The 23,327-nt window shown below is 35.7% G+C and overlaps 1 protein-coding gene across 1 annotated transcript in view; it reads right to left on the bottom strand.

The window, feature by feature from the left end:
* DNAH14 (dynein axonemal heavy chain 14) overlaps window positions 1–23,327 on the bottom strand; it is a 554,037-nt gene that overhangs the window by 279,828 nt on the left and 250,882 nt on the right. Inside the window, exons 38-41 of the mRNA XM_003791010.1 lie at window positions 14,240–14,333; window positions 12,215–12,423; window positions 11,179–11,431; window positions 1,612–1,690 (exon numbers count right to left, since the gene is read on the bottom strand). Of these exons, the coding sequence (XP_003791058.1) occupies window positions 1,612–1,690; window positions 11,179–11,431; window positions 12,215–12,423; window positions 14,240–14,333 (635 nt within the window). The remainder of the gene's footprint in view (window positions 1–1,611; window positions 1,691–11,178; window positions 11,432–12,214; window positions 12,424–14,239; window positions 14,334–23,327) is intronic.

Raw genomic sequence — 23,327 nt, 5'->3', positions numbered from 1 at the left:
TGAAGATCATGAGGTCAAACTATTATGGCATATTTGAGGAACTGGGGAAAAACAAACAAGTGTTATTCAAGCACAATTAGAGAAAGAGATTAGGAGATTATTCTGGAAGGGTGGACAGGGCTTTTAAAACTGTACCAAGATACTTTTCTTTAAGAAGAAGTCATTAAATGGCTATAAAAGAAGCATTATATGCTTTAAAAAGTTCAAACTATTGCATATAAAGTACCAGAAGACTTGTGCGAGCATATTAATTACAGCATAATATTTTAATAAAAAATTGAAAACAAGCTAAATGTTTATCAGTGGATAAATAAACTGTGATGCTGTGATATAGGTATATAATGACAATGGATTATTTGCAGTGAGAATGAAGAACAGCTACATGTACAATATACTAATGAGAGAGATATAATGGTGAATAAAAAATGCAAGTCACAGAAGCTCATACAGAATGATTGTTTATTTAAAGTTCAAAAGGGCACAAAGCTGAAAAATATGGTACTTGTGAATGTATTAATAAACACAAAATCCAAGATCAAAGTTATCTTAGATGATGGGATGGCATAAAATATAGGATGTATGTGGGTGACTTGAAAACTAACATGCTTTTTCTATAACTATGTGTATATGGGCATTTGTAGCATTGCTTTTTATATCTTATGCATATTTTATAAATATTTGTCTATGACTCCTATGTATTTAATAAAAATTCAAAATAGCCTCTTTTTGTTATACTGAGAATGGAGTAGAAGAATTGGAGAAACCAATTAGAAGGTTATTGCAACAATATAGGCAAGAAATGATGGTGTGTTAGGATGCTGTAATCAAGATGGTGTTAAGTGAAGGGATGTGAGTTAGAGCTGACAGGTAGAGTGGGAACCATATTTTGAATATGTTATTATTTAAAAGCAACTATGACATAAATGTCTCTGGGATTTATAACGAGAAGTAGGAAGGATCCAACAGTGACTCTTATCTTACAAAATGGTAGAGAAATGTAGAACTAATTGTTTTTATAGCTGTAATTTACTCAGAATTTACTATGTACCAGGCTCTATTCTAGATAACTACAGATCACATTACTAATTCAGTTTTACAAGTAAAAAAACCAAAGCTTAAAAAATATTTAGTAACTGGTTCGACAATTCACATCTCATAAATGGCAGATTCATAAAATAAATTCATGTCAATGTTATTCCTTCTCAAATATGTACAGGGGAACCTGCAGCCTTAAGGCCACTTGTGGCCTTCCAGGTCAATATGTGCGGCTTTTTGGCTGAATCCAGATATTACAGAACACATACTTTTATTAAAATATGTACAAGAGAGAAGGGTGAAGCTTTTCTTGCCTCCTTTGGTGCTTAAAGAACAATCTTGAAATCAGAAGGCCCTAGATTCCCCGCCCCTGAATTATTTCAAAATTTAGCATAAAAATTGGGTGATCTTGTATTACCTATAAATAGGACCCTAAGTAGGAATAATATAAATTTAAGTGCTTTCTGATTTTATGAAATCACAGAAGTGTTGGTTTATTGAGAAGTCATCCTTTGTGTATTTGAGTGTTTGGCACCTAGTGGGTACTAAAATATTTGTTAAATAAATGTAACTGACCTCTCTTCTATATCTTTGAATTTGGTAGAATCTTCTTGAGGTTTCACTTCCTCAGTTGGAGTGTCACTCAAATCATCACCTTAAAAGGAAAGAGTATTTTTACACAATTAACAATAGACCTGAAATTTAACTGGCTAATTGATGACATTTAACTTTTACATTGTTTAGTAAGGGAAGTGTCATAGGAAACATCTTAGTTACACATAAGAATTAATAGAATAAATTTCTTTTGTAAGTAAAAGAGGAGCAATTGTCTGAATTGATTTTTTAAATTTATTTGAAGCATGGAGCTGCATACTTTTGTTAATTTTTTTTCATAAATCTGATTGTTCCAAAATGAAAACTTCAAAACATTCAGGGGACTACCTCCAAATATGGTGCACATTGCAAACTAAACAATAGATGGGTCCTTATAAAGTAGAGCATGAAAAAAGCTGCATGCTTATAAATAAGAAATTTATCAAACAAACATACAGCAGGTGTGTTTTAGACAGATGATAGTTGTCTCTCTCCCACCCCTATCACCCGGATTTTTTGTCCAAGTTATCGATTCTACAGAGTAACACAGAGTAGTCAAGCATTTTTCTCTTTTGCTTATTTTTTTCCTTCATAATATTTGTTTTCTTAATATTAAAATATATTTCCTTCAGAACATTTAGAAAATACATGTAAATATACTGAAGAAAATAATTATCTATAATTTTATCACCTATAACTAATAGCCATTAAAATGTTAATGTATTTCTTATGGTCTTTTATATAAAGATAAATTATGTCAAATGTATTAATATTTAAAAATTTAAACTTAAATAAAAAGTTAAAAAGAGACTTGGAGGGTACATGTGAATCTCTCTAATTATAGAATATAAATGTCTTAACACAATAACTAAGAAAAAGACATGAAGGCTATGTTAACAAGTTGGATGAAAGTATTTCAAATTGTATGCAGAAACAGGACACTGTACCCCATGATAGTATTAATGTACACTGCTATGATTTAACAAAAAAAAAAAATTAAAAAAAAAGGCATGCATACAGCCATCTTCCAACTGCAACAGATGACAAAGATATATGATTTAAAAAATAGAGAGACTTGGGCTCTTTTCCTACTTTATTATTTTAAGCCTATCTTAATGTCACTAAAAATTCTCTGAAACATGATTTTTTTGCATCATAATTTATTAACTGATTCTCTCACTGTTAGAATTCATATTACTGAATAATTTGCTATGAATAAATTTCTTTTTGCATAAATATTTGTACAATTCTCAATTGTACATAAATCAATTTGTACAATTGATTATTTCTTTATAAAAAGTTCCCAGAATAAAATATACTAGGCCAGAGTATCCTGATATTTTTAGCTTATATTGACAAATAGCTTACCAAAAAGGGCTGAATCAGTTCATACTTCAGTTACCTTCTGTGAAAGTTTATACTTCATCACATTGTAGCCATAAATGTGTTTCATTATTTCAGAAAACTCCTTAACAATTTTATCCAATTTTTAAATAAAATTTCCTGTCATTATCTATGAGATTAAATATTTTCTTAAAAACTTTTATTGGAAATTTTAGTACTTGTTCAAAGATCCCTGTGATCCAATAACATGTTTTTTATTAAGTCATATACAATAGATCATGAATACATTCATGCATATGTGGGATACAATGTGTTGATTTTTTTATACAATCTGATGAGCTTACATCAAACAATCTTTTGCTTCATTTAGCTTTTGCCTCAATTACTTGATTATTGTGTTAAGACATTTATGTTCTTTTATTTTTAGAGATAGAGTCTCACTTTGTCACACTTGGTGGAGTAATGTGGTGTCACAGCTCACAGCAAACTCCAGCTTTTGGGCTTAGGTGATTCTCTTGCCTTAGCCTCTCGAGTAGCTGGGACCTTGCCTGGTTTCTGATCTGAGTAGAAATGATTTCAATTTTACTCCATTCAGTATAATATTGGCTGTAGGTTTGCCGTAGATGGCCTCTATCAGTTTAAGAAACGTCCCTTCTATACCTATTTTCTTAAGTGTTCTGATCATAAAAGGATACTGGATATTATCCAAAGTGTTTTCTGCATCAATTGAGAGAATCATATGGTATTTGTTTTTTAATTTATTTATGTGATGAATTACATTTATAGATTTATGTATATTGAACCAGCCTTGAGAATCTGGGATAAAACACACTTGGTCATGGTGTATAATTTGTTTGATATGTTGCTGGATTCTGTTTGCTAGGATCTTATTGAATATTTTTGCATCAATATTCATTAGAGATATTGGTCTGTAATTTTCTTTTCTCATTGGATCTTGTCCTGATTTGGGGATAAGGGTGATGTTTGCTTCATAGAATGTGTTGGGAAGTATTCCTTGCCCTTGAAGTTTGTTTCAGTGGGGATGACATGCATGGAATTTTTTCTCCTTGTGTTCAGCTCCCCAAGTTTGACTTTGCTAAGTTCACTCAGTCCAACTTTTCTCTTTCTGGACAGGAACATCTGGTGAAAGTTGCCTCTAATTAGACATCTTGCTCCCCACTCTGAATTTTTTTTTTGTTTGTTTTTTTGCAGTTTTTGGCCAGGGCTGAGTTTGAATCCGCCACCTCCAGCACATGGGGCCAGCGCCCTACTCCTTTGAGCCACAGGTGCCGCCCACCACTCTGAATTTTTTTTATAGTTTCTTCTCTTAAACATAGTTTATCTTCATTGTTTTATGTTTTCAGTTATAAATTTCCTTCTGAATATCTGTAAGCTTTGATATGTATGCTTAGATTCTGTATTTCTTTATTAACTTGTTCTCCAATCAAAACGTAAATTTTGTTGTGACTGAGATTTTGTCTGGGGAAAAATTATAAGCCCATTTTTTTTCACTCAAGCTTGGCTAGAAAATCCAGGTAAAACTCAAGGTCAGAGCCTTAATTAACAGTTTTATGCAAAATCTTATAAAGAGTATCTGTCCACATAGGTGCCTTTAGAAGACAAGGCACTCTTCCAACCATGGTATCTTACTAAATAGATAGAAATAAGGCTAGTTAATAGTGACATAATGATTACTACAGAGTTCTGGATTTTGGTTATAAAAAATTGAGTTTTTAGATAAAAGTCTGCTTAGATGGACAAAGTGATTTCTTATAATTTTGGAAAAGCTTTGTTTTAAACTTTCCAAGGACTATAGACTCTAAACTGTTTGGGACACTGCAATTATTAAATGTTATAGAAAACCACATTTGTTCACTTACGGTGCTATATTAAATTTGAGATAAGTAGTTTTTTTGATCAACAACGATATTATAATTAATTCACTATTTATAATTTCTTCTTTATTTTGTAACTTCATTAGTATACAAATTGCCTAAGTTGCCTGGCAGATAAGGGTTAATTGACTTTTCCTCTGTAGGCCTTCTAATATTTCACCTTCTGCCTTTGACTGGTTTATTTTCAAAAAGCAATGAAATGTGAATTTTTCTCTTTAAGTCAATTCTGTTTCCTGTTATAGCCACAGTGCCTAGGACAGCTCCTGGCACACAGAGACTGATCAATAAATACTTATTGAAGGAAATAATTCAATCCTAAATATTGAAAGCATTTTAAAAATAATATCCTAAAGGATTACTTATGACACCACTTTTCAATTTGATAAAGAGCATTGATGAAAAAACAAAACAAAACTAGAATCATACTTAAATGATAAAAAGTGAAAGCTTTATAGCTAAGGAGATAACAACTAAAGCAAATAGATGACCTGCACAATGGGAAAGGATGTTTGCATATTTTGAATCAGACAAAGCTTGATAACTAGGATCTACAGAGAACTCAAATTAATCCACATGAAAAAAGCCAACAATCCCATATAGCAATGGGCAAGAGAGATGAATAGAACCTTCTCTGAAGAAGATAGACGAATGGCTAACAAACATGTGAAAAATGCTCATCATCCCTAATTATTAAAGAAATGCAAATCAAAACCACCCTGAGATATATCTAACCCCAGTGAGAATGGCCCACATCACAAAATCTCAAAACTGCAGATGCTGGTGCAGACATGGAAAGAAAGGAACAGTTACACTGCTGGTGGGACTACAAACTAATACAACCTTTTTAGAAGGAAGTAAGGAAGTATGGAGAACTCTCAAAGAACTCAAGCTAGACCTCCCATTTGATCCTACAATTCCATTACTGGGGATCTACCCAGAAGGAAAAAAATCCTTTTACCGTAAGGACACTTGCACTGTTTATCACAGCTCAATTTACAATCGCCAAAATGTGGAAACAGCCTAAATGCCCACCAGCCTAGGAATGGATTAACAAGCTGTGGTATATGTATACCATAGAATACTATTCAGTCATTAAAAAAATGGAATTTACATTTTTTGTATTAACCTGGATGGAAGTGGAACACATTATTCTTAGTAAAGCATCATAAGAATGCAGAAGCAAGAATCCTATGTATTCAATTCTCATATGACAGTTGATGACCCAGTACATGGTGGGAGGTGGAAGAAAGGGAGAGCAGGGAGATGGAAGGAGGGAGGGAGGTGGGGGAAGGGGGAGCAGAGCCAGGGAAGGAGGGAGGGGAATGGGGATTCACAGTGTGTGACATACCTTTTCGGGGTGGGACACAGTTATAATAGGGACTTTACCTAACAAATGCAAAGAATGTAACCTGGTTCTTTGTACTCTCAATGAATCCCTAACAATAAGAAATAAATAAATAAAATTTTAAAAAGTGAATGCTTTTCCTCCAGGTTAATAGAATGTTGATATGTCTATTTTCAACACATCTGTCAAACATTCTTATGCAGTTTGCACTCAATATAATAAGTTTAAAAAAGCATACTAACTAGAAAGAAATAAATTATATTTTATTCACAGATGACATGGTCATTTATGTAGTCAATACAAAAGAGATTTCCAAAAAACAAACAAACTAACAAAAAGCTTAATGAAACTAATAAGTAAATTTAACAGATATGCAGAATATACAGCAATGTACAAATACCAAGTGCATTTCTATATACTAATAATCAATGACTGGAAATTGAAATTTTAAAATATTTATAACATTACAAATTTAACTCTTAGAGATAAATTTAAGGCAAATGTACACTAAAAAAGATAAGTCATTATTAAGAGAATTAAAGAAGACGTAAATGGGGTGACATATCATGTTCATGGATCTGAAGACTCAAAATTTTTTTTTTTTTTGGCCAAGGCTGGGTTTGAACCCTCCACCTCCAGCATATGGGGCTGGTGCCCTACTCCTTTGAGCCACAGGCACTGCCCTGAAGACTCAAAATTGTTAACATGTCAATCTTTCATAAATTAGCCTAAAGATTCAATGAAACTCCAAAGGCCGATAAGCACACAAACAAATGATCAATGTCATTAGACTCTGGATAGATGCAAATTAAAACCACAGTAAGTTATCACTACATACCCACTGGTATGACCAAAATTAAAGTGTCTGTCAATACTAGGTTTTGGTGTAGATGGCGAGTAACTAGCACTCTCATAAATGTTGGCAAAGATGCAAAACAGAACAGCCAGTTTTGAAAACAGTCTGGCAGTTTTTTATAAAGCTAAATGTGTACTTAAATATGATCCATTCTGAGGGAGACATACACCTATGTAACAGAATAGAATACTTAGAAATTAAACCAGCCTCATATTGGCACCTGATCCTTGATAAACAAAACAAAAGCATACACATGGTAAAAGAATCCCTATTTAACACATAGTGCTGGGAGATCTGGTTAGCTACATGTAAAGACTGAAATGGAACCCACCCCTGTCACCACTTACAAATCACGATGGATAAAAGATTTAAATCTAAGGCACAAAACAATAAAAAATCTAGAAGAAAGCATTGGAAAATCCTTAATGACATAGGCTTTGGGAAAGATTTTATGAAGAAGATTCCATTGGTAACAGTGGGAACATCAAAAATAAATACATGGGACCTGATCAAACTTAAAAGCTCCTGCATAGCTAAGGACACAATAGAAAAGGCAAAGAGACATACTTCAGAATAGGAGAAGATATTTGTATGTCACAAATCTGACAAAGGGTAAATAACCAGAATCTACAGAGAACTTAAGCAAAATGATAAGAAAAGAGCACACAACCCAACTAAAGATTGGGCAAAAGACATGAACAAAACCTTCTTCCAAGAAGACATAATAGCAACAAGTACAAGAAAAATTGCTTATCATCCCTAAGCATCAGAAAAGTGCAAATCAAAACCACTTTGAGATATCACCTAACTCCAGTGAGAATACCCCACATCACAAAGCCCCAAAGCTGCAGATGCTGGTGAGGGTGCAGAGAGAAGGGAGCACTTGTACACTGTTGGTAGGATTGCAAACTAGTCCAGCCTTTTTGTAAAGAAGTATGGAGAATCCTTAATGAGCTAAAAGTAGATCTTTCATTTGATCCTTCAATCCTATTACCAGGTATCTATCAAGAAGAAACAAAATCATTTTAAAGGAAATTTGCTCTCAAACGTTTATAGCAGCTCAAGTCACAGTTGTAAAGATGTGGAAACAACACAAGTTACCATCAACCCATAAATGAATCAGTAAACTGTGGTCTATGTATAACCTGGACTACTATTCGACCATAAAAAATGGAAACTTTATATCTTTTGTGTTCATCTGGATCCTTATTAAAGAATCTCAAGAATGGAAAATCAAGCATCCCAAATACTCAATATTAATTTGAAATTAGTAGATGAACAACTAAATGAGAGAAAAACAAATTCAAGAAGCAGGAAATGGGGGAAAGGGAAAGGGGTTCAAAACGCTCCCACCTAATAGATACAATGTAGGGGGTACATGGCATACCTCCTGGGTGAAGGACTCAAATACAACTTTTCCTAACAAATCTGAACAATGTAACCTATTGTATGTACCCTTATATTAATCCCACTCCCCAAAAGGTAAAAAACCAATAACTGCTGCCATGGGTATGGTTTAAAGGGAAGACTTATACACTATTGATGGTACTGTAAATTAGTACAAACTCTATGGAAAATTGTATGGAGATTTCTCAAAGTAGATCTATAATTTTACCCAGAAATCCACTTCTGGATATCTACCCAAAGGAATAGAAGGCATTATAGAAAATGAGTTAATTGTCCATCAACTGATGAATGCATAAAGAGAATTGGTATATCTACACCATGGAATACTATTCAGCAATAAAAAATGAGAAAAATGTCCTTTTCAGTAACTTGCAGGGGACCAGAGGCCATTATACTAAGTGAAATAACTCAGAAATGGAAAATGAAATACCACATGTTCATTTAAAGTGGGACCAAATCTATAGATACTTGAGGTCATATAGAATAGACTAACAGACAGTGAATACTTCCAAGGTTGGAAGTATTTATCCCTTTCCCCGTGAGAGCCTATTGGGTATAACATATACTATTTGGTACATATAGTATTAGATGGGCACACTGAAAGCTCATATCTCACAACCATACAATAAATCCATGTAACAAAACTTCACTTGTACCCCTTAAATACATTGAAATGATAAAATTTCAAAGACAAAAAAAAATTTGAAAGATATTTATAAAAATAATGATAGAACATCTGTTGGTAGGATTGCAAACTAACACAGCCTCTAAGGAAGGAAGCATGGAGAATTCTCAAAGAGCTAAAAGTAAACTTTCCATTTGATTCTGCAATTCTATTACTAGGTATCCACCCAGGAGAAAAAAAAAAAAACGAAACATTTTACCGTAAGGACATATGCACTTCACCACTCAATTCACAATTGCCAAGATGTGGAATCAACCCAAGTGCCCATCAACATATGAATGGATTAATAAACTATGATGTGTGTATATACACACACATACACACCACAGAACACTATTCAGACAAAATGATGGAGAATTTACATCTTTTGTATTAACCTTAATGGAGCTGAAGAATATTCTCCTCAACAAAGCATTGCATGAATGGAAAAGCAAGTATCCAATTTACTTATATGAAGCTAGTAGATGAAGTACATACCCACATGAGGGAAAACACAAATTCAAGTTGGGGGTAGGGGCAGAAGGGGAGTAATGGGAGGAGGGAGGGAGATTGATAAGCTCTCACCTAGTAGGCACAATGTAAAGGTGTATAGCACACCTCCTGGGTGAAGGGCTCAATTGCCAACTGGACTTTACCTAACAAATGCAAACAATGGAACCTAATAATTTGTACCCTCATGTTAATCGGAGAAAAAAAATTTCTTTCTGGATATTCTAGTATATGAATGTTAACCTTTCAACTTCTTTCACCTTTCAACTACACACACACACACACACACACACACACACACACGCACATGTATTATATAGATGAATATTTTAATGTGTTTAAAATATATAATATTTAATCTCTCTAGCCCTTCCTGATGCATTCTGAGGGAGTGTTGACTGTTCTGCTTCTTACTAATTTGTTTCTCAGCTAAGCAATCCAGCATTCAACTTACTTATTATGTTTTAAAAACTATTATTTCTTTCCTCCTAACCTCTAGTTTTATCTTTTAAACTACTTCATGCTTTGTTTCCAGTACTCTCATGTTTCTGGCTTGAGCGTCTAAGGATTTAGAGGTGTACTCCTGGGGAGGGAGGAGACATTCTTGAAAGCAGAGAACTTGTGTGTTAAAAATCTGTATCTACCCTGGCATTACTCTTTGTCTAGGCATGGTCTTTTAATCATTTAAGTTTTGAGATTTGAAGGGAGACAGGAGGAGAAAGTACGTTTTACCTGATCCTTAACCCAGACAGGCTTCACTTCCAATTTTGTTGTTACCCCTCGCTGTGCTGTGGTGTGCTAACTGGCAAAGGAGTCACGAGGAAATAGAGAAAGGGTAAACCCAAATGCTCTCTCTCTCACTGTATCTCTCATTTATGGCACCCAGCTCTTTTCTGTTCAGATTTGTTATTTCCTCCTCCTTGGATCTAACTATCCTATGCCATTCCAAAGATTTGTCAAAATACTTACATTAGTTTGATAGATTCAAAACTGGTTTTGGAGAGCGTTAGGAGCTTGTGCTAATTTGCTATCTTATCAGGAACTACATGCCAGCATCTGAACATAAGTACTCAGAGACCAGACCTTTATCCATAACCTGCTGATCTCGCCTTAGGTATATTTTATTGTTTTCCATGTTTATGCCTTTGTATGATTACAGTCTATACCTAGGATTTTGAATAGTTTTCTCTACTATTTATAGCTATAAGAATCTTTAAGACATAGCAAAACCATTTTTACCTAATAGAGACCCTCTAATCGTTCTTTATACTTATTTTTCTTGTGACTCTTTAACACTTCAGTATATTATTAATTTACTTTTGATATGCTCCCCTATAAATGGTTTTTAGTTTGTTCCATGTACATGCTAGTTGTTGGTCCAAATAGACAGAAAAGTCCTGGCTTTCCAGGAATTTTCTAAAACCCAATTTAAGTGGTAAACTGGCATTGACTAGCTAAGATACTATATAATTGATTAAGTGAAAAACAATTCCCTAATATGACTTAAGGGAAAAAAAAACCAACTTACTTTTTCCAAGTCCTCCACATTCAATCAGGATTTCAAAGAAAGCATCAAGAATTCTGCAGAGAGTCATGACAATTGTTACATCCTGTGTAGGATATGGCTGAAATTTCTCATATTTCTTTATAAATTGTAGTCCATCTGTGATACTTTTCTTAATCAGAAGGTCCAGACAATCCACTCCTGATTTATCTAAAACTTTAGAAGTTTTCAAAAGCCAAGACTTGGCATAAGGCTCCCATCCCAGATCAATAGGATCCTAACAACAAAAAGCACAAAATGGTCTTACACAAATAAATGCAAATACAGTATCCTCCTACTTTCTTATTATCTTTTTACTTCACCACTGCCCCCTACCAGATTTGGTCCAGAATTATCATTCATTAAAAGGCAAATGATCAGAACAGCTTATGGGGTTACTTTTCTGGAATGATTTGTGATTTCTAACCATAGTCTTATAAAAGAACAAGCAATTGGGGGAGGTGTGTTGAGACTCTGTGCATGTGGTGAGGAGACTGCCCTCCCAGAAGTCAGTCAGTTCTATACTTAGCTTTATGGGTCACATTCAGTTAAGGAGATTTGAATGTAGGGTTAATTAAATTCTACCTAATAATTTCAGGTACAGAAAATATTTATTCTTTGTAGTGTCTTCTACTTACTCACCACTGTTTTCATAATGTGTTTTCTAAGTTTTTAGAGACTTGGAGTGAGTATGAAAAGGACTTAGAGCAATATTCCTTTAGTGGAAAAAATAAAATAATAGCAGCAGCCTAACATGTCTATTGAAAGCACTACTTACCACAGTTGCAGAAAATACTGACACTCCAGTTAGTCAGAAAACTATTAACAACATTAGCGGTTACATTCATATTCAATTCTACATTATGAGGCTTTGGGAGGTACAAAGCTTCTGAACTACTGTGGTCATGCTGCTGGATACCCAGGCAAAAAGAAAATAAACATAAAAAGCTGTAGAAAATGGCTAGTTATTATCCTAAACAATGTATTTTCTTTGTTAAGAAATTTGTTATTAAAAACTTACCATATAGACCATTGCACATCGACTGACGGTAGCAGGACTGGCCTGAGAGAGACTGTCCACTTCAAAAATCAGTCTTATTTTATTAGTTAAAGCTATTCTCTCACTGTTTGCTAGGCACAATGTTCTAGTGTCATCTAGCACAGAGTTCAGATTTTCTACCCAAAACGTATCCACAGGACCATCTAAGATAACCCACTGCCAATCAAAATCTGGAGAGAAAAATATTCTTAATGTAACTGAGAATAATGTCAATCTTCTTTCATTATAATCTTACAGTTTTATATTTAGAAAATATTTTCTGAGATGAAAATGAAATCCTAAAAAACATGTGAATGTGTTTATATGTAGCCTCCAGTATTTACTGAATATCAATAAATATTCATACTATACATTTGATAACACTTTAAGCATTGCTTAAATATTCTTAGATAGTTGAACTGGATAATTAATTAACTCTTAAACCTGGATAGGAGAAATATTCATGATTTTATCTTTTTAATAATAATACGATTTGCCCCTTACACCCTGCAATACTTTTCAGATATACTTCCCCTGAAAATGGCAAAGGGAAATTAGACACCTTTGACTAAATTTGACACCTTTGAAGAAAGAATCAAATGGACAGAGATTAGAGTACAGGGTGGACATAAAGTTTGTGTGCTAATTAGTAAACTAATTTAAATTGCACAAGAACTTGATGCCCACCCTGTACATCACACTGGGAAGCCATTTACTCCTCTTTCCACACTTTCCACACTGTCATAGTTCCTTTGGGCTGCTATAGCAGAATACCTCAGGCTGGATAGCTCATAAATGGAAATACATACATTTCTCACAATTCTGGAGGCAGATTTGGTGTTTGGTGAAGGCTGTCTTTCTGGTTCACAGATGGTGTCTTCTTTGTCCTTACACAGTAAAGAGGTTGAGGGGTCTCTCTGGGGTCTTTTTTAGAATGACACTAATATCATTCATGAGGACAAACTCTTATAATCTTATCACCTCCCAACCCCTTCTCCTTTTAATACCATCACCTTTAAACCAACCCCTTCCCCTTTAATATCATCAACATATGAATTTTGTGGGGACATAGCACACACTCTATAACCACAGCTATTCTCATAGTTTTAGAAAAATTCTGTTGGTCAGGAGAGGGGAGTTGTGAATAGGTCTTTATGCAGAAAAAAACGAATTTACCACCAAAAGAAATTTAAGTATCTCAGAAGAATCAAAGAGTCAAGTTGGGATACATATAGCTACTACTGCTAAGATGGGCTCTGACTGGCTAAAATATCTAAATATCTGCTCTAGTGACTGTCAAAAAGCCCTGTGAATGAAACGTTATATCTAACCATTGTACTCCTCCCAAAATGACATACAAAAACGAGGGAAGCAGAAGCAGCAGTAGAAGCCTCTTTCAAAGTCCGGATCATAAATGTACTACTGGTGGATGTGTTGATGTGAGGTTCAATCTGTAGTAGGAAAAGCAATGTTTGGAACTCTTCTAAGATACTTGTCAGCTTCTTGTGCACAGGACAAACAGGGACCTTGTCATATACCCACACTGTCCCCTGCCTCATAGCAACGTGTTTGGAAAATCATGGGCATGTATTTCATTCTTGGGATGTATGACCTGGCCTGAGAATGCATAGATTGTTTAGATTTCCACTTCAGAGGGAAAACCAGTGGCAACCCACTTGCTACCACTGCTTTTCACATCATTAGTTATTTCTAACTTTCGTGCCTACTTGTTCTTGTGAAAGGCTAATAGTCATTTATAAAATGAAGAGTTCTTTAAGCCCTAGTACTTATACAGCATAATAATATATGTATACATTATAATATGTGATAATACTATACAGATTTTAAATAAACACAAGAGGAAAAAATAAATTGTATAAGAACAAAATATCACGATACAAAAATAGTGAAGATATAAATGTAACTAATATTGGTTCAAAGTTTGTTTTCTACATTATTTCTATAAATAATACAAGAATCATCTTTATTGAAATTAGTAACACTTACTGTGAATTTCTGAAATTTTAACATCTTTCTGCATCTCCTTCTCAAAGCTAAGATCATCAGCATCTGCTATATCAGGTATTTCAAGTTTGAAAATCTAAAATAAAATAATATTTAAATTTTTATTTGCTGACACTTTCCAACCCCATCCATACATTTTCTTTCTCTCTCTCTCTTTTTGAGACAGAGTCTTGCTCTGTCACCTGGGCTTGAGTATGGTGGCATCATCATACCTCACTGCAACAACAAATTATTCTTTTTCCTTTTTTTAAAAAAATTAATTCATAACTGTGTACAATTATGGGGTACAGTGTGCTGATTGGATATATAATGTGAAATACTTAAGTCAGACTGATTAACATAACCAGCATCTCACTTACTCATTTGTTGTGGTAAGATATCTATACTATACTTCTAGTAGTTTTGAAATGTACTCTTGCATTATGCACAATAAGTGAGATTCCACCAAATACCCTCCCTTCTCTCATGCTTCTCCTTTCCCTCCCCTCCACTCTCCTTCCTAGTTGTGTTTTATCGATCATATGGATGTGTAGGTGATGATATATTGGATTCATGATAGAATTGAGTACATTGGATACTTTTCCCCCCATTCTTGAGATACTTTACCAAAAAGAATGTGTTTTAGTTCCATCCAGGTAAATATAAAAGCTGCTAAAAAGCTTCCTTTTTTATTGTTTGGGATTCATTGAAATACAAAGAATTAGGTTACACTGATTGTTGTTGTTAGGTAAAGTTCCTCTTGTAATTGTGTCCCACCCCCAAGAGGTGTGCCATACACCGTGTCCCCATCCCCCTTCCTCCTCCCATCTCCTTGATCCCTCATTCCCCTACCCACCACCTTGTATGAGATCATCTATTGCTTTCATATTAGAAATGAATACATTGGATTCTTGCTTCTCCATTCTTGTGATGCATTACTAAAAAGAATGTGTTACACCTCCATGTAGGTTACTACAAAAGATGTAAAGTCTCCATCTTTTTTAATGACTGAATAGTATTCCTTGGTATACATATACCACAGCTTGTTAATCTATTCCTGGGTTGGTGGGTATTTAGGTTGTTTCCATGTTTTGGCGATTGTGAATTGAGCTGCAATAAACAGTCTAGTACAAAAGTCCTTATGATAAAATGATTTTTTTTCTTCTGGGTAGATGCCTACTCATGGAGAAATTGGGAGATCTAATTTGAGTTCTTTAAAGGTTCTCCATACTTCCTTCCAAAAAGGTTGTATTAGTCTGCAGTCCCACCAGCAGTGTATAAGTGTTCCCTTCCTTCCACATCCACACCGGCATCTGTATCTTTGAGACTTTGTGATGTGGGCTGTTCTCACTTTGTGATGTGGGTTAGGTGATATCTCAGGGTGATTTTGATTTGCATTTTTCTGATGATCAGGGATGATGGGCATTTTTTCAAATATTTGTTAGCCATTTGTTTGTCTTCATCAGAGAAGTTTCTGTTCATGTCTCTTGCCCAGAGGTACATGGGATTGTTTGGTCTTTTTATATTGATTAATTTGAGTTCTCTGTACATTCTAGTTATCAACCCTTTGTAGATTGATACCCTGAAAATATCTTTTCCCATTCTAAAGGTTGTCTTTTTGCTTTACTTGTCATGTCCTTAGCTGGCTCCCTCTGGCAGTCCACCAAATTGGGAAAGTGTCTCTCCAAAATTGACCCAGACAGGATCACTCTACTATCACTGATGCTGCATGAGAGGTGCCTCCACTTGGGTACTCGCACCTTGGTGCCAGTTCCCAAGCCTCCACCCACTGCTGATTAGGACTTTTGCAGAGCCGGTTCCCAAGCCTCTGCCCACCGCGTAGGTTCCCGAGCCTCCACCCACTGCACAGTGTCCCAAGCCTCCACCTGCTGCTGAATAGCACTTTCACAGAGCCAGGTTCCCAAGCCTCTGCTGGCTGGGAGATGTCCCAAGTCTCTGCCTGCCTCTGTTAGCAGTTTTGCAGGGTCAGACCAGACACCCTCTCCCCTGAGCCTTTCAACCCTAGTACTGGATTCACTGTTACCATGCAGCTGTGCTGCTACACAAGCAATGCCGGGTTCTAGGATAGAACTGTGGACATTCTGGGTCTCTGTAGGGGTTGGGCTTCTAGACTGCCAGGCGAGAAGGGAAGTGTGGACTGGGAGTTCAAAATGGCTGGGAAATTTTTTTCCCCAGGCCCCCAAATTTCATGCTGGGCTTGAGAATGCCCAGGCTCATAGCAGGGTCTCTCTGGAGAAGGCTCCCGGCCTCCTGCAACTCACTCCTGTGGGGTCAGACAAAAGGTCTTCAGATTGCTGCTGCTTTTAGAGTTCCTGGGCAAGTGACTCTATTGGGGGAGGGGATGAGCACTAGTCTTCTTTGGGATGCGTTTTGTACCTGAAATTTTCTTCCTTGGAGTTGCAGCCTGCCTCAGCGGAGATGTAGTGCAATTATCAACCTTCTCTCTCAGCTCGGCTCCCAACGTTTGGCTTTATTGAGTTCTTTCTAGCCATTATCTATTCCTCTTGATGGGAGCTTCTGTTGAAAGCTGACTCCAGTTGGCCATCTTCCCAGGTCCCCCCTCCACACTGTCAAATTTCTGGTCATAGAGTTTCTTGTACCATGTTTCCCTGAAAATAAGACCTACCTAAAAAATAAACTCTAGCAGGATTTCTATGCATTTGTTAAATATAAGCCCTACCCCAATAAAAAGACCTAGTGATGGAGATTTTGGCATGGAGAATAAGACATCCCCTGAAAATAAGCCCTAGTGTATCTTCTTGAGAAAAAATAAATATAAGACAGTGTCTTATTTTCCGGGAAACATGGTAGTAGTCAGAAGTAGTCTCTTGCATCTCTGTGGTATCAGTTGTTATTTTCCCCTTTTATTTCTGATTGAAGTTATTAAAGATTTTACTATTCTATTTCTGGTTAATCTGGCCAATGGTTTATCGATTTCATTTATCTTTTCAAAGAACTAACTTTTTGTTTCATTAATTTTCTGAATGATTCTTTCATTTTCAATTTAATTTATTTCTGATTTAATTTTGGTTATTTCTTTTCTTCCACTGGGTTTGGGATTGGATTGCTCTTCCTTTTCCACTTTTTTAAAAAGATGATTTAGTAAGTTATTGATGTGCTCTCTTTCTGTTTTTTGGAGACAGGCATCTAATATAAATTTCCCTCTTAGCACTACTTTTGCAGTGTTCCACAGGTTTTGGGAGCTTGTGTCTTCACTGTTATGCTCAAAGAAGTTAGTGGTTTCCTTTTTATCTCTTCTTTGACCCAACTGTCATTGAGCATAAATTTCCATGCCTTTGTTCAGGGATGACAATTTTTGTTGGAATGCCACCTTTATTGCTTGTGGGTGGAGAAGATACAAGGTAAAATTTCAATTTTTTTGATTTTGTTGAGGTTTGATTTGTGTCATAGGACACGATCTATTTTAGAAAAATTTTCCATTGGCTGATGAGAAGAATCTATATTCTTCAGCTTTTGGATGGAGTGTTCTATATATGTCTATCAAGCACAGTTGTTCTAGGGTCACATTTAAGCCCCTTGCATCTTTGTTTAGTTTCTGTTTAGAGGATCTGTACATCTCTGTAAGAGGAGGAGTGTTAAAGTCCCCTGCTATTATGGTGTTTTGGGATATCATATTGCTCAGATTAATTAAGGTCTGTTTCAAAATCTGGAAGTATTTAAGTTGGGTGCATAAATATTTAGAATTGAAATGTCTTCTTGTTGTATTGTTCCCTTGACCAATGTGAAGTGTCCATGTATGTCTTTTTTGACTTTAGTTGCTTTAAATCCACTTGTAACTGAAAATAAGACTGCAACCCCATTTCTTTTGATTTCTATTTGCCTGAAAAATTGTTTTCCATCCCATAACCCTGAATTTTAATTTACCTTTTGAGGCTATATGTATTTCCTACAGATAGCAAATGGATGGCTTGAGCTTTTTTGTGTAATCAGGCAGGTTATGCCTCTTCTATGGGGAATTCAAACCATTAACATTTATTGATATAATTGATAAGTGTGGTGAAGTGCTATTCATCTTATTTTTTAAAGTCCATTGCTTAGTTTTGTCTTTTGCATCATTGTGGAAACTAGTTTGGTCCTTTAGTTCCTGGGTGTTTACTTTGCTGGTGGCCCATTGAGATGGTCAGTGTGTAAAATAAGTCTAACTATCTCCTGTAGAGCTGATCTTGTTGTGGCAAATTTCCTCAATGTTTGCATGTCAGTAAAAGATTTATTTTCTCTGTCAATTTTAAAGCTTAGCTTAGTGGGACATAGAATTCTGGGATGAAAATTGTTTTAAGTAGACTAAATGTAAATGACCATTGCCTTCTGGATAGAGAACTTTCATTTGCAAAGTCCACAGTCACCCTCATGGATTTGCCCCTGTAGGTCAATTGGCACTTTTTCCTGGCAGCTTGCAGAATCTTCTCTTTTGTCTTGACTTTGAACAGGTTCATGAAAATGTGTCTTGGAGAAGCTTGATTTGAGTTGAGCAAACCTGGGGTCCTATATCTCTCTGAAAGGAGTGTGTCAAAATCTTTGGTGATATTTGGAAAATTTTCATTTATGACATCCTCTAATAGGACTTCCATGCCTCTGGGGTGCTCTTCTTTCCCTTCTAGGATGCCTATAACTCATGTGTTTGAAAGCTTCATGAAGTCCCATAATTCTGTCAGTGAACATTCTGTTTTCTTTCTCTTTTTTCCCTGTCTTTTTAATTGCATAAGTTATCTCAAGAGCTTAATCCTCTACCTCTGAAATTTTTTCTTCTGCATAGTCTGTTATTGATACCTTCTACTATATCTTTAAATTCCCTAATTGTTTCAATTCCTTAAGCTTTGCTATATCCTTTGTATATTCTTCATATCATTCATCTCTTATTTGATTCTGTTTTTGGATTTTGTTTTGGTTATTTTCCATTTTCTCCATTTCCTCCATTGCTTTTACCTCCATTGCAATTTCCTCCATTGCTTTTACCATCCATATTTTAAATCTTTCTCCTATCATTTCTAACCTTTCCTTATAGGTAGAGTCCTCTGTAGTAGCTGCTTCATGATTCCATGGTGGGAGTTTTGCTCTGTTCTCATTTTTCATATTGCCAGGATTTTTCTGCCATTTCTTCCTCATGAGAATTTTCTTTTTTGTCTGTTTTCTTGCCCTACTTTTTCCTTTCACTTCCTGTTGCTCTTTAAGTTACTGTGCATCTGACCTAAGGTGTTGAAGTGTCCTTTTGGTTAAGAACTAAAAGGATGAGAGGACTGAAGAGCAAGAAACAATAAAAATTTAAAAAGGGAAAAGAGAAAGGAAAGGGGATGAGTAGAAGGGAATATTGAGAAAAAGAAGAGAGGAACATAAAGAGAGAGGCAGGAGTGATAGTGGTGTAGAGTAGGGCACTTTGACCCACATCCTCAAATCCCAACCTCTGGTGGGCCTGCGTTGGGTGGGTCCCTTGATGTCTACAGCTCTTTGCCAGCCTTAGTAGACACAGGACCTCACCTCCACCAAATGGAGAAGAAAAAAAAAATACTATAAATCAAACCAAACCAACAAACAAAAAGTCTTAAGGGATAAAATTGGGGTTGGGGGAAAAACAAATAACAGGGTCAGAAAAGCTAGCAAAAATGTTAGTAAAGAAGGAATAATGAAAAATTATATTTACACAGGAAAATGAAAAAATAAAAGAAAAAGAAAAGTCTAGGGGAAAAAAGTTGGAAAAAATTTTCGAAAAGAAAAAGTACCAGTGTGGTGCCTGTGGCTCAAAGGAGTAGGGCACCAGTCCCATATACTGGAGGTGGTGGGTTCAAACCCAGCCCTGGCCAAAAACTGCAAAAAAAAAGAAAACAAAAAGAAAAAATATATATATGTATATTCCCTGGGCAACAGGTGACCTTTGGGATATGAGATGCTAATCATAATACAGCTATATAAGATGGAGACTGGAAGCTGCTGCTGACTGACTTCTTTGCCTTCCAACCCCATGGGGGTTGGCAGCCTGAATCTCTCCTCAGCCAGCTAAATGTATATGTCTTGACTTTCCAAACTGTGTCCCTTGAGAAAGCAGTGGCTTTCCCAGGAAAGTGTGTGTTGTCAGATCTCTCCCAAAGTGGCTACCCACTCATCAGGTCTGCCAAAATTGACCTCATTCTAGGACTCTGAGGGTTGAGCCTGCAAGGGAGCTATTCCATAATGGCTACACCTTTCCCACAGCGAAATAATGAAAGCTCTGTTCCACGCCAGGGTCTAAGTCCTGCCCTCTGGGTGCTGTTCAAAGTCACTTGGTCACTTGCCTGAAGTCCCCTGAGGTAACTCAACCAAATGTACAAGTCCAAAACAAACAAACAAACAAACAAACAAAAAACCTGCAGGGAAAGCCTTCCCTCTCTGCAAACTCTCACAACTGTTGTAGCTGCTGCCACTGCAGCTGCCACAGCCAGCCAGGCTCAGACTGAGCTCTAGCACTTGCTGCATCTCCATTGCTTTCATCCTCCTCTTGAGATCCTGAGGTCTCCCAATGCTTCCAAAGGGATGTTTCTGGGTAGAGCCCACAAGCCAGAGGTGCCTGGAGTTTCTCCCACCAATCTCACCAAGCCTGCTAAAAGAAGCTTCTCTAGCCCACCAGCTTGTTCTGCCCCCTCCCACAAGAACAAATACTTGGGCTCAAGTGCTTTTCCTGCCCAAACCTTATGAGTAGCCAGGACTACAGGCATGTGCCACGATGCCCATATGATTTTTTTTAGTATTTTTAGTAGAGATGGGGGGTCTTGCTCTTGCTCAGGCCATCTTGAATGCCTGATCTTAAGCAGTCTTCCTGCCTTGGCCTCCCAGAGTGATATGCCTTCTTTAGTGGCAAAAATATAAAAGGCAAAAAGTTCTATAGCTGAAAAACTATCACATAACCAGCATAGTATAAAGTGATGTGTAATTAGAACTTACTTCATTTTGGAAAGTTATTTTGTTTTAGTTTCTTTTTCTACCATGCAAAGATAATATATGCTTGTTGTATAATATCCAAAATAATCCAGCAAAGCACAAAGAAGAAATCAAAAGCTCTCTGAATTTCTACCACCTATAGACAACCCCCATTGACATTTTAGTACATGTTTTTTTCCAGACACCACTTCTTTTTTTTTTTTTTTTTTTTTTTTTGCAGTCTTTGGCCAGAGGCTGGGTTTGAACCCACCACCTCCAGTATATGGGGCCGGTGCCCTACTCCTTTGAACCACAGGCACCACCCCAGACACTTCTTCTTGTCACTTCTCAAATTTTAGAATATGTAAGAATCACATGCAGTTTGTTAATTTGTAGATTCTAACACCTCATCCTTGAGGATTATCATTAAGTAGGTTCAGGATGAAGCCCAGATATTTCCATTTTTAATATGCACACTATGTGATTCTAATACAGGTTGTCCTCACAACAACCTTTAAGAAATTCCAATGTAAGTGTATGCTTAATTCTTAATTATCTTGAGAAGGGGAGACTTAATTATTCATTTCCCTTGAAAAGCTGAGTAATTTATAATCAGCTGACTGGAATGGTTTCCCAATCATCAAAAGTAGTAGGTAAGAAAACCAACTCCAGAGCTTTTCTAGTGGCATAGTGTGGGTTCTGAAGAGAGAGACAAAGTAATGATGCTAAGGTACAACTAGACCTCAGCAATACAACAAACAGTTAACAATTTTCTATTCATAGCTTTTTCTAATTGACTTACTTAGTTCAGCTTCTTATTCATTTTTGAGAAACTTTTTAAAAATATATATTGGAGGTATTAGCTCTTTGCCTATCTGTATTATAAATATTTTTTTCCAGATTATAATTGCTTTGGCATAGTGGTAGCAATTGAAAAAACATTTTCATATTTCTGTTTATAGTTAAACCCTTTTATCATTTGTTTTTTGATTTTTGGATGTTGGTTAAGAGCTTTCTAATTCTGAAAACATCTAGCTAAATGTTATAATACAATAGTATTTTTATAATTTTATTTTTAGATTTAGATTGTTAATTCAAACAGAATTTTATGTCTGTGTAAAAGTCTTATGTTTTTATGTTTCAAGGTAACAGAGAGATTTTATTTAGGAAGACCAAAGAGATAGTTTAGAGCATTTTAAAAGAGAGTAGGAAGTGGGTCCCTCTCATGAAAGAAATGAGAGAGAGAGAACTCTTCTTATGTTTTTAGTATAAAAATAGCAAACTTTGGCTAGGTGCCTGTAGTTCAGCGGTCAAAGGCACCCACCACATACACCGGGGCTGGCGGGTTTGAACCCTGCCTGGGCCTGCTAAACCACAATGATAACTACCAAAAAAAACCCCCAAACCAAAAATAAACCCAGGTGTGTGGCAGGTGCCTGTAGTTTCAGCTATTTGGGAGGCTTAGGGAAGAGAATTGCTTAAGCCCAAGAGTTTGAGGTTGTTGTGAGCTGTTATGCCATGGCTGAGGGTGACATAGTGAGACTGTCTTAAAAAAAAAGAATATTGCAAATTTTATAGAGGATTAAATATGAAAAGTTTTTCTGAATAATTAGAAATATTACTTTAGTTTTATATCAAATTCTTTTTGTTTGAATGTTTCTGGACTCCATTCAATTCCATTTCTATATCAGTAACTTACTGCATTTGTTGTAGAATTTATTTATAACATTTAGAACTCCAAGGTACTAGGATATTTTGCCAAGATTTTATCAAAATCTTGAAACATTTATACTTATAAATATATCTTAAAATCATTTTATCCAATTGGAAAGAAAAAAACAACCTCACATTTTTACAGTCAGTTGGTCTTCAACAAAGATTGAAGGGAAAACTTGATATTCACAGCAGGAAAATTAAATTGGATTAATCGCACACCATATACAAAAATCACTCAACTCAAAATGGATTAAAGACCTAAATGTAACACCTGAAAGTCTAAAACTATTAGAAGAAAACATAGTGGAAAGTCTCCATGACATTGGTTGGCTCAAGTTTTTGGATATAACTCAAAAGGCACAGTCAACAAAAGCAAAAACAAACAAATTAAAAAACTTCAGCATAGCAAATGAACCAACAGATGAAGAGATAATCTATGGAATGGGAG

Source organism: Otolemur garnettii, unplaced genomic scaffold, assembly GCF_000181295.1.
Source record: "Otolemur garnettii isolate 467f Iridium unplaced genomic scaffold, OtoGar3 scaffold00045, whole genome shotgun sequence".
Lineage (NCBI taxonomy): Eukaryota > Metazoa > Chordata > Mammalia > Primates > Galagidae > Otolemur > Otolemur garnettii.
The sequence above is the reverse complement of the archived record's forward strand: the minus strand, read 5'-3'. Positions and strand labels throughout refer to the sequence as shown.